This window comes from Momordica charantia (assembly GCF_013281855.1).
Source record: "Momordica charantia cultivar OHB3-1 chromosome 6 unlocalized genomic scaffold, Mcharantia_2.0 BLBB01000006.1, whole genome shotgun sequence".
NCBI classification, from domain to species: domain Eukaryota; kingdom Viridiplantae; phylum Streptophyta; class Magnoliopsida; order Cucurbitales; family Cucurbitaceae; genus Momordica; species Momordica charantia.
The window spans coordinates 26,820,069-26,836,049 of NW_028275164.1; the positions used below are offsets into that span (position 1 = coordinate 26,820,069).

The 15,981-nt window shown below is 30.6% G+C and overlaps 1 protein-coding gene and 1 long non-coding RNA gene across 4 annotated transcripts; one reads left to right on the forward strand and one right to left on the reverse strand.

Moving 5' to 3' along the window:
- The first annotated feature begins 6,010 nt into the window (after nucleotides 1–6,010).
- ERF-1 (ethylene responsive element binding factor 1) lies at nucleotides 6,011–7,468 on the forward strand. The gene has a single exon (XM_022303982.2). The coding sequence runs from the start codon at nucleotides 6,490–6,492 to the stop codon at nucleotides 7,297–7,299; it is 810 nt and encodes a 269-aa protein (XP_022159674.1). The 5' UTR covers nucleotides 6,011–6,489; the 3' UTR covers nucleotides 7,300–7,468.
- A 3,841-nt stretch (nucleotides 7,469–11,309) lies between these two features.
- LOC111023286 (uncharacterized) lies at nucleotides 11,310–13,824 on the reverse strand. Of its 3 annotated transcripts, none has more exons than XR_002603101.2 (2): nucleotides 13,140–13,824; nucleotides 11,310–11,512 (listed from the first exon to the last, which is right to left on the reverse strand). It is a non-coding gene; the product is annotated as an uncharacterized LOC111023286 (long non-coding RNA). The 3 variants fall into 3 exon arrangements; XR_002603099.2 differs by having other exon boundaries at nucleotides 11,310–11,798; XR_002603100.2 differs by having other exon boundaries at nucleotides 11,310–11,807.
- Nucleotides 13,825–15,981: the final 2,157 nt, after the last annotated feature.

Consider the following 15,981-nt stretch of genomic DNA (forward strand, 5'->3'; position numbering starts at 1 on the left):
ACGGTTGAACTATAAATTACAAGCTCGGCTATTGAATTTATTCGGTTCCTATATTTTTTAAAAATTTCTACCAAATTTCTGAATTTTTAAGATTGTTTTAATTTGTTTCCTAATTGATTTTTTAACTCCTAATTGTTTTGAAAAGTCTTTTCTGCTACTCTCTCTTTTATTTGTCAAAAAAATTTGACGGTGGTTAGAAAATATTGGTGCTTACGGATAAATACCTATATATTTTTCTTAAACTAATTGAGTTAACACATGAGATTTATTGAACAAAAAATTGAAAATTCAATAACCTATTAAAAAATTTTAAAGTCTATAAATTAGATAGACACCGTTTTGGAAATTTTAGTAACCTAGTAAAACAGTTTTAAAGTATAAGAACTAAATAGATATATTTCTATAAATTTAGAGACCAAAATTTATAGATGAGATAGTTTATACCTACAACTCCAACAGATGTTTAATCAGTTTTATTTATGTGGAATAAGTTTTATAAATAAAAAATAATTAAACAAATTTAGGTTTGCATTATAATCTCCTAATACTAATTTAATTTTTTATGTACATTATTAAATCTTTATGAATACTTATTTTAGCCATTACCATTCATTTTCTTCTCCGAATTTGTTATCAATGATCTAATTAGTAATTTCATATATAGGAATGGATATATTATTCTTCACCCTATTCTCATGCCCTTGGAGAAAAAGGTAACTTTGTTTATTTTCTTTTGGAATAAAGGGTGATTTATTTGTTTGTTTAGTTATTTATGTTTGGTTGATTTCTTACCCCAAATAATATTGAGAGCAAAATGACAAAAAACATAAACTTTTTGGACAGAAAGCTCCAAAATGAAATGAAAAAGGGTGGGCAAATGGGTCATTGGACAGCTTTCCTCTTCCTCTTGTAAGTTGTCTATTAGCTTTGAACATATAATGAAGAGATGTCTTTCTTGTCTAGTTGCTGTGATCTCCTCTTAGATTTGTGGAGTTTGAACAATTCTTTAGATTGAAGAGGTAGCATTGAGATATTGATCCGAGCATTGCGATGCTGGCGTGAAGATAAGGCTTTAGAATTAATGGACTCAAGAAGACAATGTTGAAATGGTATTGTTAGGCAAAGAAAAGACACGCTACAAGTTCACAGTATTGAATTGCTGGTTGTAACATTTCAACACCACCATCATAACCTACAAAGAAAAACACATGCAAATTATAAATGGTTCATCTTTCTCTACTAAGTTAAAACTTTTCACACACAAGAAGAAGAGGAAATGTCGGCACTGTTATTTTGAAAAAACAAAGAAGAAGGAGTGTACAGCTTTATCAGGTTCAACGAGGGTATTTATTGTAAAAGCATAAATAGTCATTTTTGTAGTATTTATAAATCACACAAGTCATTATTATGGTACTGTGAATAGCAACGATTAAACGTACATAATCTAGACGTATGAAATAACATTAACATTTAGAAAATGGTAAGTGAATTTGGCTTGCATATCTTTTATTAAGTTTTATGTCAAAATCAAATATTTGTAAATAGCAATTTAAACGTCCAAAATAACATTAACATTTACATCACATTCCATCAATTATTAAAAAAATTCAAAATAATTTTCTAACCAGTCCAGGAATTATTCTCATAAAGCATAATACATCCAAGCGATGTTATTTATTTATTTATTTATTATTATTATTATTATTATTATTATTATCAATTATTATTTTTTTGTTTATTTATTTTGTATAAATAACTTTAGTTGTCTATTCAAACTCACCCCACAAAAAAAGAAAGGTCTGTATTCAAATGCAATTAAATTTTGTTGTTAAAAAATTAAATCAAGTGGTAAACAGTTGTATAAAAAACTTAATAAAATGAAGCTAATTTTGTCTTAACTATTGACCATTAGTTCATCACAATTTTTTAATTCTGTATATATATTTTATCAAAGTTTATTTTAATTGTATTAGTTTTGTCCATTCATTTTTTTCCTCCACATGTTTTATTATTAGTCCATTCTCATCATTGTCATTGTTTTATCATAGATAAATTATTTAAACATGCTGCATTTTATAAATTTACTTGTTAGACACTCTCGCGTCCTTTTTTATATTTAAACATAGTCATAAACAAAATTGTTCATGTTGGAATAAATTGAAAACGGAAACAATAAACAAGAAACTTGTTTTTGTTTTTTTCAAAATTTCTATACAATTTTAAGAATGTTTAAAAAAAAAGAGAGAAACAGAAAACATAAAAAGTTAGTTAAACGAGAATGTTAGCAATAAATAATATATTAAAAAATAAAAAAAAATTATAATTTAAAAGAATTGTAAGAAAGATTAAAAAAAAACCTGTTTTTTTAAGAAGTTTCTCTCTTGTAACTCTTATAGCATAGATTAAATAACGTATCAATAATTCATTTTTTTAACTTTATTTTTTAATCTTAAATTTTCTCGTCCCATTTGTAAATTTGTCGATAAGGTGATTACAAATTCTTATTGACTTACAAATTTGTTTTTATCTACTTAAATAATGACTTAATTGAATATAATTAATTATTGACCATAGAGCTGTTGTTAATTCATTAAAGCATAATCTCCAAATCATTTTATTTTGTATTTTTAGAAAAATATTTCCTTTGTAATCTTTTTATATTATAAATTCAACGATAGCATTTATTGAGCCCTTAAATTTTATTAAATTTTAGTTACATTTTTTCTCTAACTAGATAAGGGAGTGTGAGATGATTTGAATCAATGATAGATTCTTCTGGGTAACTAATTTTATTCAATTGAAGTGTTTTTATATAAAAGAAATAATAATAATAATAATAATAATAATAATAATAATAATAAAATTGGAACATTCCAAAAATTGCAAAATTGATTGGTATAGAATTAGAAAATTCCATTAAAAAGGGCCACTTGGCAAATTCAACATGTGTTCCACAACTTTAATTTTTTTATTTTTTTTAAAAAGAGTGAAATGGATGGTTTGACATTCTATTCAATATCTACTCCCAAACCATCAAGACAATTTAAAATTTGCAAGGAATTAATATATACTTTATTTCATTTAAATAATAATTTGAAATAAAGTTATCCAATTGAGTAGTTTTATATTATTATAAGAAACACCCTCTCACCTTCCTATTTCTTCTCATGTTTTACTATCATATTTATAATTTTACCATCTCATGTTTTTAGGATTTAAATTTTTACTTGCCTTTTTGAGTAGGAAGTGTAAGTAAATCAGTTTAATTAACTTGTTTTAAAAAGGAAAAAAAGTTAAAATTGTTTGTCAAATAATTTATCGAAACTAATGAAATTAACTATTGAAGTAACTAACATCGTTGTTCTTACTTATATACCAATATCTTCGTCAATTTTAATCGATGTAAAATTACGTTCACATTCCCAATAGAGCTTACTCAATTAGGTTGATTCTATAAGGGTTTTTTTTTCGACTTTTTGTTTAATAAATAAATTGTCTTAAGCTATATTCTTATTAGTTGTGATAGCATGATTAATTTTTCCTTCTCCATCTCTTGTAGCTGGATTCTCTCGAATCACAATAATCCTTAATTTAAAACAAACAATTCTATTTTTCAAGTGATTGCAACTAAAATTATATGTTTTACAAATTATGGAATTAACCGAAATTACCATTAAAATGTAAATATTCTCATTGTTTTTTTCCATTTAAACATATTCATCAAGCCTAAAACAAATCAAAAAAAAATTATGTATTTTTTATTTATTGTTTTTTATATATGCGGTAAATATTTAAAATGATGAACCAAAATAAGAAGATTAATAGTTTGTTTGGACCATTTGGTAATGCTTTTTTTGCTCCTTGTTTCATTTTTCTAAATAAAGAACACATAGTTGCATTTGGTAGCCTTTTTTTTATTTAAAGAAAAAAAAAAGAAGGAAACTTGATTTTATTAAAAATAGGACTTTTTTCAAAATTTCTAAACAATTTTGAAAAAGTTTTTTTTTTTAAATGAAAAATATAATGTTAAAGTTCCTAAATAATACTCCCAAATGGCATCGAGGATTCAAAATTCAATTTCTATTTTTCTAGCATTTGGAATATTAGTCCGACAAAAAGACTGCGTAGCGGCGCACGTGCGGCAGTTTGGCACGTGGAGACCAGATGGAGGCTTATTGACTATAAAACAAAACTACTTTTAGTGGTCAAAATCAAATATGATGGGTAGGGCATTTTGGTCAATTCGCCCTTTGTTTGGCGCAGCAAATTTTCAGCCGACAGTTGTAATACTTCAACAAAAATGGAAGAATGGAACAAATTTATTTTTTTTAAGTAATGATATTAGTTTTATATATTATTGATAAAATATCGAATCAACTTAAATATAACTAATTGGTTAATGTATATACTATTGATCAAGAGATTAAAAGTTCGAATTCACATCCTCACGCATACTAAACTAAAAGAGTAAAAGTGAATGTCAAGTAGTATTTGAAATGATATCTACTAACATTGACGCACATAAATAACCCTCTAAAATTTTAGATTAAAAAAAGTAAAAATTTTATATGAAATTTGATTTTTGAAATTAAATATTCAATTTTTCTTTTATGTTATATTTACATTTTTTTATTTTTATTTATGCAGTTTAAAAATAAAAGTGATAAAATAATACTTTTGTGATCTCTATTTTTGATAAAAACTCAAAACATTTGTTTCTAATATTTTAACTATAATTTTGAAAATATTTTAAAAAAATGAAAAACAAGAAACAATAATGATTATTAAACGCTTACAATTCTCAAACATTTTAAAAAAAATAAGAAACAATAAATGAAATATTTGGCTAAGAAAATAACAAATATATGAAATAAATGATATATAAGAATAAAGACAAATGGATAAGAAAGGGCAATATTTTTCCTTTAGCATCCTTGAATTACAGTCACCAAATTGCAAGAATGAGGGGCAAGAAGGTGATTGACCAATGAAGTGGCAATATCATCCACACTCAAAATTGAGATTGCCACTAGCTCCAAAAAAGGTTCCTTTTAGGTTTTTTTTTTTCAATTTTTAATTCCACCTTTTAGGGTTTTCTAAATGGATAAAGTTGTGTACTTTCTTAGTGGGTTCCAATTTAAAAATATTAGAAAAAATAAATAAAGTGAGATTTCATATTTTAACCATATTAGGGATCTTCAAAGAATTTAGCTTAGTGGGTAGCTTTGATTGCAATCTTAATTAGAGTTTCAATTTCAATGGTATAATTGGTTTGTGGAAGAAAAGATAAAGGTAATGACTTTGCATAATTGTAGAAATTAATAATGAAACGATAAAAAAAATATAGTAAAATTACAAATTCAATCTTTAAATTTAAAAAATTTTAAATTGTGATTCTAATTAGACAAATGTTTATTGATTTGCTATGATGTAACAAGTAGATAATAGAAAAACAATAGAAAGTGAAACAATTTATGAGAGGGAATTAATACATTGCTATCGAAAGATTAAAATTTTATTAATCTCTCCCCATTTTTGTAGGATTTAAGAAAATGGCTTGATGTAGTATTTTGCTTTTAAATAACTATTAGAAAATTATCTCCAAGTCATAATGGTTTAACTAAGACCTCATCTCACAACCATTTTATTTTTAAAAAAATAAATTTAGAAATACTACTTGTAATTTATTTTTTAAACAAACGAAGCTAAACTAAATTTTTAAAACGAAAAAAATAATTTATATATATTTGAAATTTGACTAAATATTCAAATATACTTTTCATAAAATAAATTAAAAATATACTAAGGGGGAGCCAAACCTACTTTTAAAAATAAAAAAACTAAAATCAAAATAATTATCAAACAGAGTGTAAATAACTCATCCAGATCCATATTTTAATAAAGATTATATAAACTAAACATATGGATCAATACCGCTGCCATTCCAAAGAACCATATTTTTTACATAAAAGAACACAGAAGATCAACAAAATTTAGAAGCCACATGAAGAACAAACAAAAGTAAAGTTGAAATACCAACCAAAAAAAAGGAACAAAAGATGACATCTTGACCTTCCTAAAAAGGAAATCAACAATTTGCTAAAGGGTAACACCGTCATTTCACATTAAAAATAAAAACATGTGCACATAAAATTAAAATTAATTATCTGTCTTCCACCTCCCACCACCCAAGTTGCCCCATTTTGCAGAAACTTCCCAGAACCAGAAGAACCCTCAGATAACAAATTCCCAACATAAATTTAATCATTAGAATTTTCAACCAAATTTTAAAATAATAGAAAGAAAGAGAAGAAAGACTGCTTTAATTTCAAACTTCAAAGTTCAATAATCTATGTGCATGTATCTGTTCCACCTATATTAACCTCTCCCATTCCCATTCATTAAACTCCAACCAATTTCTCATCTTTCTCTCTAAACTTCACTATTAGATCCATTTTGGAAACTGGGTTTTGAAGATTCACAGCAATTATGTACCAGAGTGGTAAAACAGAGCCGGATTTTGCTTTTCTCGACCCCATTCGCCGCCACTTGCTGGGGGAATCGGAGCCTGCCGCCGCCGTTCCCGTTCCCGGCGGCAGAGCCACTCCCATTTTTAACCGGACTGGTAGTTTCAATAGTTTGATCCCATGTCTCGCTGACAATTGGGGCGATTTGCCCCTCAAACTGGACGACTCTGAAGATATGCTTCTCGCCGCCGTTCTCCGGGACGCCGTCGGTGCTGGATGGGTTCCGTCGCTCAATCCCGGGTTGCTCGGAAGTTGCGATTTCGGGTTCTCGGCGGTGGTAAAGTCGGAGCCGGAGGTCAGGCTTCCGGTGAGCTTCCCGCCGATGCTTCCCGATGCGGCAGCAAAGCCGGTGGTGGTTCCGGAGAAAGGGAAGCATTACAGAGGAGTGCGGCAACGGCCGTGGGGGAAGTTTGCGGCGGAGATTCGAGATCCGGCGAAAAATGGTGCAAGGGTTTGGCTTGGAACTTATGAGACGGCGGAGGATGCCGCTCTAGCCTATGACCGAGCTGCTTACCGAATGCGGGGCTCTCGAGCTTTGCTCAATTTCCCTCTCCGTGTGAACTCCGGTGAACCCGAACCGGTTCGAGTCACGTCGAAGCGCTCCTCACCGGAGATTTCGTCGTCGCCTAAGGCGACGAGTGGGCTGCCAAAGCGACGGAAGAAGGTTGGCTCCGCCGCTCACGGCGGGGGAGTACAAGTGGAGCAACAAGTGGCAAACTGTACACATGGAGGGCAGCTATTTTTCCTTCCAATGCCGACACCCACCCAATAGAAAAAAAACAAAAACAAAAATGAAAAAGAATTTTTTTTTAATGAAAAAATAGTTTTAGGAAATATTGTGAAGAGAGGAGGGTTTAGTTCTGTCTGAATTTGTGGATATATAACTTGTCAATACTAATATTTGAAGCTTATTAAAGGTTGAAATTTAGAAAAATCTAAATAATTTTGATTGCACAAATTAAAACCTGCCTAAGTTCCATTATCAACAAAAATACATAAGCAAATAAATAATGGTTTAGTATTATCAAATTTAAAATTATCCATCCGATCCTTTAAAATTTCAAAATTTGCAATAAGCTTTTAGTCGAGAATATAAGACAACAAGCTTTTAGTCGAGAATATAGGTCAACTGGTTCAGGCTGGTCATATAAAACTTAAATTGTGGGTTTATAAAATCCACAAAGTAGAGTCCATATAAACTATATTATAAGATGAAAATCCAACTTCTCTACTAAGATGCCATTTTATAACTATTTCATTTCTAATTTTCCATTTTTAAAATTATGTTTGTTTTTGTAAAATTTCATTAATAAGTTTTTCCCTCTCTTCCAAACATATTTAAATTCTGAGTCAAATCTCAGAAACAAAATCAAAATTTTAAAAACTACCTTTATACTTTTTTCAAAATTTAGCCTAGATTTTAAAAATGTTTATAAAAAACTACATAACAAAACAAAAAAAAAAACATAGACGAAACTAGAAATAGGGTTTTTAAGCTTAATTTTTAGAAATAGAAAAAAAAAACAAAATAGTTATCAAACGGACCTAAATAAATCTCAATTATAAATTCATCACCTATATGAGGTCCACCTGTGATAAGGTTCTATAAAATAAAATAAAGGGAAATCCTTAGGGATGACTACTCACAGGTTATGGTTAAGCAAAATGGCAAAAGTTTTTCTAAATTGTATGACATGGTCAAAGTTGGTTTCCTAGATTTGAGGGGAGGTGTATAATTCCTTATTTATCCCTCTACACATTTCATGCCCATATTGGCCTTGCAATTTTTCTCCATTTTACCCACGTTTTATGCCTCCTAGATTCTCTTTAATCTCCCCTAAACTAGCAACGTTATCGAGTTAATATTGAAACCACCTTAACTACAAAATCTACATAATTCCTAAAATATTTCCACCAAATTTAAACCACAAAATCTACCTATATCATACTTAATACTTACCAAATCTATATAATTCCTAAAATCTTTCCACAAAATTTAAACCACCAAATCTAATTCAAACAAGTTTAAAATGTGTTTAATTTTTTTAAACAAACCTAACTAATTGGTTTGAACATTCCACTGTACAGTGTTTCTTTAATATTCTTACACAACGTATCATTAATCCCCACCCATTTTATTTTTACATTTTTTCAAGAATTAAATCAATCAACGCGGGAACATTATGCGATCATTATTAGCCACAATTTTAGTTGGGAGGAGCACAACAATTATCAAGGGTTCATTATCGGGCACGTTTCAATTCCATTCGATTTCATCCTACAAAAACTATGTGAATGTATCTCTAGAGATCTTTATTTTCTAGAAGGAAAAAAAATTACACGTCTTTCACTTTTCAAAAATGGTACTGGCAAGTCGATAATTATGAGGCTGTTAGTAGATAGGACGTGGCGTGGGTCATATCCCTGTTGGCAGATGTCAGGTGCAGCGACTACGGCATAGTTGTAGATATACTGACCCCGTATATAACACCATCTACGGGTAGTGAAAGTTCAGACGCCGAAAATAGATTGAAAACTATATGCAGAAAATAGTCATATTTTGCATCACATAATCTTTCTTTATCACTAAATCGGAACAAAGATCAATGCATAAAATATGACAAAAAAGTAACCAAAACCAACAAAATAAAAAATGCATATTAGCAATCAAGGAAACATATATTAATATTTATCTAAGGAGAGATACGATGGACGGGGTAGATATTTACAAAATAAGCAAGAGACGTAAATACAACGGGGTAGATATAGGATTCTATAGAGTAGATGACCATTTTGACTGGGTTATCCTTGTCCATCAACATTCATGACTAATATGCCACGATTATTACATTCTAAGAAGCTGCATTTTAATTCTTGATATATGAGAATTAGTCATCGAGTTACTGAAACATTACTCGAAAGAATCTTCCTATTGCAGCAAATCGAGTTCTTAGAAAATTATATTATTAATAAAAAAAGAAAACTCCACAAGATTCAACCATTGAATCAAGCCCCAAAAAAAAAATTTGTCCGGTAGAACCAACAAATAAGAATGCGCATTCCTAATATTATTAAAATTAATTAGTTCCTAATGAGTATCAATTAGTACCACATAAGTATCAATTAGTTCTACGGGAATCTAATTGGATGTTCTTGATTTTTTTACAATAAATTTTAAATATTTAACAATAAAATGGTTACATTGAGCTAAAAAAACATCGGAATTGACAAGTTCCAGGTGCTAATGATATTTATTGAAACATTAGAATTGAGGTCTGTGTTTAAATTTATTGAAATTTGAAATTTAAGATGAGATTTGAGATTGAAAATTTGTTTAAATTTTTTTTTGCAAACTAAACTACCTGACAATCTAATTTTGACAATATTTTTATTATTTATTATTTAATCTAAACTATATTTTCAATATAATCTGCCAAAGTGACCATATCTATAAGGTGTCCTAAAAACAGGTTTTGTCCAACAAAATCCCTGGAGGTTGCTAACCTAACAAACGGTCAATTATTTAAACCTTATTTATTTAAACAACATTCAAAATCGATCTAGTGTGAGAGGAAGGAGTTGAAGGGCAAAAGTGGGAAGGAGTCATTTGAGTTGCTTTCCCTTCCATAATTGATCCTATCGTATTAATTTTTAACTACCCCATCTATTCACTATCTTCTTTCCTACAATTTAGGTGCACTACAGATTTATTGAAGGATAGTTTCGTCACAAATTTATAGGGAAAATGGTAGGATAAATTTACCTATTTTGATGGGGAGGGTAAATATGTCTACATAACAGCTCTAACTGTTATTTAAGTTGTTATTTAGCTATTTTTATGATATCTGATTATTTTGACCATTTTTCAAATCAAACTATTTAATTTAGCTATTTCTCTGGTTGACCCTAAAATAAATTAGGGTTGGAAGTCCAACTTTCTTACAGAAATACTAAAGTCCATAAAACAAAATATTGTGATCCATTAGAAAGCCCAGACTACATATTTATGAAGTACAATTCATAAGATTCCCATAAAGTTTTCAACTTCCTTGGCAAAAAGATACAAAAAATTATTTCAGAAGAATCCAAGTCCAATATAAAGTCAGTCCACTCTCTTCCTAACAAAGTAAGATTCACAATCACAGGTGCATATCCATTAGTGTGTACCAAATCATCAAAATTACTACCAGTCAATGGTTAAAGGAAGGCCTTGAAGTTTCAAACCTGAAGAAATTAGGCAACAAAAAGAAGTCCATTACAAACTAACATTGATGAAGTATGCCATTTTGATCAAAATCCATCACATACTATTGCAAGAATCTTCCTCGTTTGGGCAATATCGCCTGTTATGCCCTACTTGTTTGCATAGTCCACAACGAGTTTTCGTGCTCCAACGGCCTTTATAGACATCGTCGGGATGGATTACAAAAAGATTTGTTCTAGGCCAACTCAATTGGATTGAAATTGGAAGTTGTTGGGATGGCCAAAATCTAGTCTTCATGTGTGTAAACATTATTTCAAAGTCTAATTGAAGAATTTGAAGTTCATTTGTACTTCCATTCACTTTTGCCTCCAATTTTCAGACATTGTACGTCATGTAAAGGCAACAAGTCGAGTTCTATACATAAAAATCTCAAACAACAAGACTTTGTCTTTGTTTAATGTTTGTTTTTTCTTCTTTAAAACACATCTTTTCAACTCATTCTTCAATAATATCCAGAATCTAATACACTCCATCCATTTATCACCAACATAAAGTCAGATACAAAAATATAATAATAATAAGAAGAAGAAGAAGAAGAAAAAAACTTAAATTAGAATTCATAAAGTAGAAATACATCACATGTCATACACACAAAATACATTACAAAGTGAGTCCACCAACTTCCAAACAAAATAAGATTCACATATGCGAAGTTTGAACCAAATCATCAGAATTTCCACCAGTCATTCAATGGTTAAAGGAAGACCCCAAAGCTTAAAACCTGTGGAAAAGTAAGCAACAAAATGAAGTCCACAAATAAAAGGTGCATCCATCATGAAATGAGAGCAAATGAAAGATATTGATATAAATGAAAGGGAAAAATAAGTATCAGCTGTGGTTATTTGTGCAAGATGAAGCATCTTCGTTTGGGATTGGGCAATTACGCCTGTAATCCACATATTGTTTGCACAGTCCACAACGAGTTTTCGAACCAGCCTTTGCACGACCCATCTTATTATGAACACGCGAAGTACTCGAATTTGCATGTTCTCCCATGAAGCATTGATCTGGATGAACTATCATAAGGTCCAAATTAGGCCCATAACGTGTGTCACCTATTATAGGATGAAACTGAGGACTATAACATGATAGGTACACTGACAATTTGTAGTAGTCTTCAACAAACCTCCAATAGTCTAAGTGGCCATGTAAATAAACTACTATTGCACGAGACCACGGAATCCCAAATGATTGCCACTTGTTACAAGTGCATGACTTATCTTTTAGTCAAACCATTTGCTTATTTTGACCTGTGAACATTTCAAAATTTTGATTCACTTCATACAATTTAACTACTATGTGTACTAGCTCTTTCCTTCCACTTAACTACACTATGTGTACTAGCTCTTTCCTTTCACTTGTGTATCTTTTCTAGTACATATTTTGTGTACAGATCCCCCTTACTCAATGCCACTTGAGTTACAATTCTACATTTAGCAAAGATAGATACACTACGATAAAAAGTTAGTTGAACTAGTGCTCATACTTATGCTTTTGGTGTTGATAGTCTGCACGATAGATCAAGACCTTCAAATCCTTCTTTTTATATTTTATGTTGGTGGCCACCATGGTTTGAACTCGTTCCGTCAAAGTCCTTTACTATTTATATTGGTTCTAATTGACCACTAGGCCATCCTAGGATGGTTTCCTAAACTTCACATCTTTATCATTACAAAGAAGTAGAGGCTTAAATTGAGCACAACTTGGTGGTTTCAGGACGTCAATAAGTTATTTCCAATTCTTCATCCTATCTTGGAGCTACAAGTTCATCAATCAACATATTTTTCAACTCATCAAATCCTTCTTCAAATATAGTTCCCTTCGGTGAAGGTTTATCATAGGATAAACAATCTGGTCCATCCAGAATCATTTCTCCTGAATGGCACAATATGACTATAACCTTCTCCCCCATTTCATATAAAGCAGCAAAGAAGTCAACTACAAAATCAAACTCATCACAAAATCATACTTTGCCAATTTCAAAGCAATCTAACAAGATTTCACAGATGTTGAAGAAAAAACTGTAAAGGGATTGAATATTTTCAGTTTTTGTTCACTAATTGCTTCTTATCTTGATCTCTATATGTAAATGTAATTCCCTTTTGATCATTACAGAGACTTTTCATTAGACAGTCATCCAACAATAAGGATCCAGGATTCAAACTACATTTTCCAAAGCCCAATAACAACAAATTTATCAGAACGGTCTTTTCACAGGATTCTTAAAAGAAAGCCCATCCAACAGCACAGCAATATTTTTAGCATTCAATAAAACAAGAACGATAGTAGAAATTTCCCAAATCCCCAAAACCCGTAAAACCCTAACCATTTGGGACTCCACATTTTACCTCTAGAAAAAAAATCAGCACGCACCGGGAAGTTTGGAGACGCAGCCGGTTGTTTGATAAACCGCCGATGAGCAGCCGGAGGAGAATATTGCACCAGTTAAGGAACTTCCGGCAGCCGCAACCGCTAAGACCTCCGGTGGACAGAGAAGGGAGCGCAGACGGAGGACAGCAGGAGAGTGGAGAGGGAAGTGAGAAGTGATAATGTCGATAAAGTAAAGACCCAATCAATAAACCGCAAAAATGGCGATTACACAGTTTTGGAAATTAACCAGAAAGCGTCTTTGAGAAGACGATCTCCTCTCCGTTCATGGCGGGAAAACAGAGGTCTCTCTTTTCTTTAATATTCTATTATATATATATAAAAAGAAATCCTAAGTATTGAAAAGTTAAGGGCAAATTGCAAAAAAGAGTATAATTTTTACCATTGAAAAGTTTCGGGTGCAATTTTCTCATTTGTGAAAGTTTAAAGCGATTCTTGTAGTAGCGGCGAGCAAAACGAGAGCAGCCTAAATCGTGAAAATGAGGTTGTGAGAGAGTAATATAAACATTGTGTTGTTAGGTGAAGCAGTGGAGTGTCGCACCCTAGATAGCAAGAGTCCAGTAGTCTAAAGCACCACTAGCTTACTCTCTGACTTTGAGTAGCATGGAGCACGTGGAATCCCGTGAGGATTTAATTTTTACTAATTTTTACAAGTGGATCATAGTTTCTAGTGTAATTTTTGTAATTTGCCCTCAAATTAATTGTCTGTACATAGCTACACTATTTTTATTAATAATACATGTGAGTATATTTTTTATTGAAAGTTTGTGATTTAATCTGGTGAGGTATGTTCAGGTTGACAATCATAACTAGATTCGTTAATATTCTTGAACTAAAAAAATGGTTAAAATCAAATTTTAAGCAATTTAGCTTTAATGTTTTTAATTCTACAAAATTTGAAAACAATAATTTTAACCACTGAAATTTTTTATTTTCAGATTAACGTGGAACCGACATCTCAATTTTGTATAAAATAGTAAAAATTTTGAGTTTGATTTTAAGAACCTACCCTCCTAATTGTCGGTATATTTTGTAATATTTGAAGGTTTAATTGTAATAATTATATAAATTAAGAGAGGTCATTAATCACCAAAATGACATAGTTCAACAGTAAATTGACATATATTTTCAATCGAGAGTTTGTGAGTTAAATCTCACCTTTCATGTTGTATTAAAGAAAATGAGGTCATTCATCAAATCAAAAGTTATTGCAACGATAACAAAATTTAGGATGGTTGCCAAAACGAGTATAACTCAGCAGTAATTGGCATATACCTCCAGATTGTGAGTTCGAATCCCCTTCTCAATGTATTGTACTAAAAAAACAAAATTTAGGATGGTTTTAGGAGTTTACTTTAAAATCTTGCCATATCTAACTTTTTTATTTGATTCATGCGATTTAGTCAACTTTACAAAGTGTCTCTATTGTCATCCTATTGATTTTTTTCTTTTCTTTAACGTAAAAATTTTCTATTTGAATAAGTGTGTTTAGTTGCATGCATTAAGGTTTAGGGTTGAGGGTTGAGTAAAAAATAATAATAAAATATGGTGAATTTTTCAAGTGGGGTAAAAACACAATTTAGGTAAGACTTTTGAGATTTAATCAAACTAAAAAACCAAATTGAAACTAAACCTAAAAATACCAACCACATTAAAACATTTAAAATTATATGGGCAAAATCAGTAATTTGACATTTCTAAAGGTGTTTGACAAATTCAAAGAAGAAAAAAAGTTGAAATAAATAAACTTGATTTGATGAAGTTCTTTGCCAATGATGGCTCTGCATCCAAATGAATTCTTTCTCCAAAATTCCCAATGAGAGTGACTCTCTGTCTATAGAGTTGTAATGGGTCTTTATTTTTCTCATAGGTTTAATGAATTTGGACTAGGGGTGTTTAAGGAACCCGACGAACCCAACCCAATTCATAAGGGTTGGGTTGGGTTGAATCTAACATTGGGTTGGGTTGGAAAAATCCCAATCCGATCGGATGGGGTCGGGTCTCGGGTTGACCCTTGAAAACCTCGGGTCAACCCGACCCGAGATTATAAGGGGTTTTTTTTTTTTAATCTAAACCATTGATCTTAGGTTTCAATTCAATCATCCCCCTTTTGAATCTTTGAGCCTCTCTTCTCTAACATTTTCAATTTCATCTTCCTCTCTCCCATCTCTCTCTATAATATAAGGTGTAAGCTCTTAATATTGTCGAATTAGAGCTTACATGTTGGTTTCAATTTGGATTTGGAATTTAGATAAACTTTGGATAATGTAAAATTTTAAAATTTGTATTAAATTAGGATTTACATGTTGGTTTCAATTTGGATTTGGATTTGTGCTTAAATTAAGATTTTGATTTTTCAATATCTTTTTTGGTCCATGTTATAAACAAAACAAAAGTAAAAATCACCCTTAATGTTATCAGACGGTCGTCATGACATAATTTTATTCGTCAATTTTGAAACTAAATTAGACCATGCAAAAATTTGTGATTGGTTCTAAATACAATTTTAAAATAACGTGACGTCAACCAAATTTGATGGAAAAACGAGCTTTCAAATAGAGTTGAATATCAAATCATTTTATTTTTGAATAATGAAATCTTATTAGGCATCATGAATTACAGCTAGCCAACTCAATTGGTCAAAAAAAAAAAAAAAAAACTGGATTGAAATTGAAAGGTTTTGTTTGATGTTGGCCAAATCCAGTCTTCATGTGTGAACATTATTTAAGAACTTGAGTTTATTTGTACTTTTTATTCACTTTTGCCTCCAATTTTGAAACATTTCACTCCATGAAAAAGGCA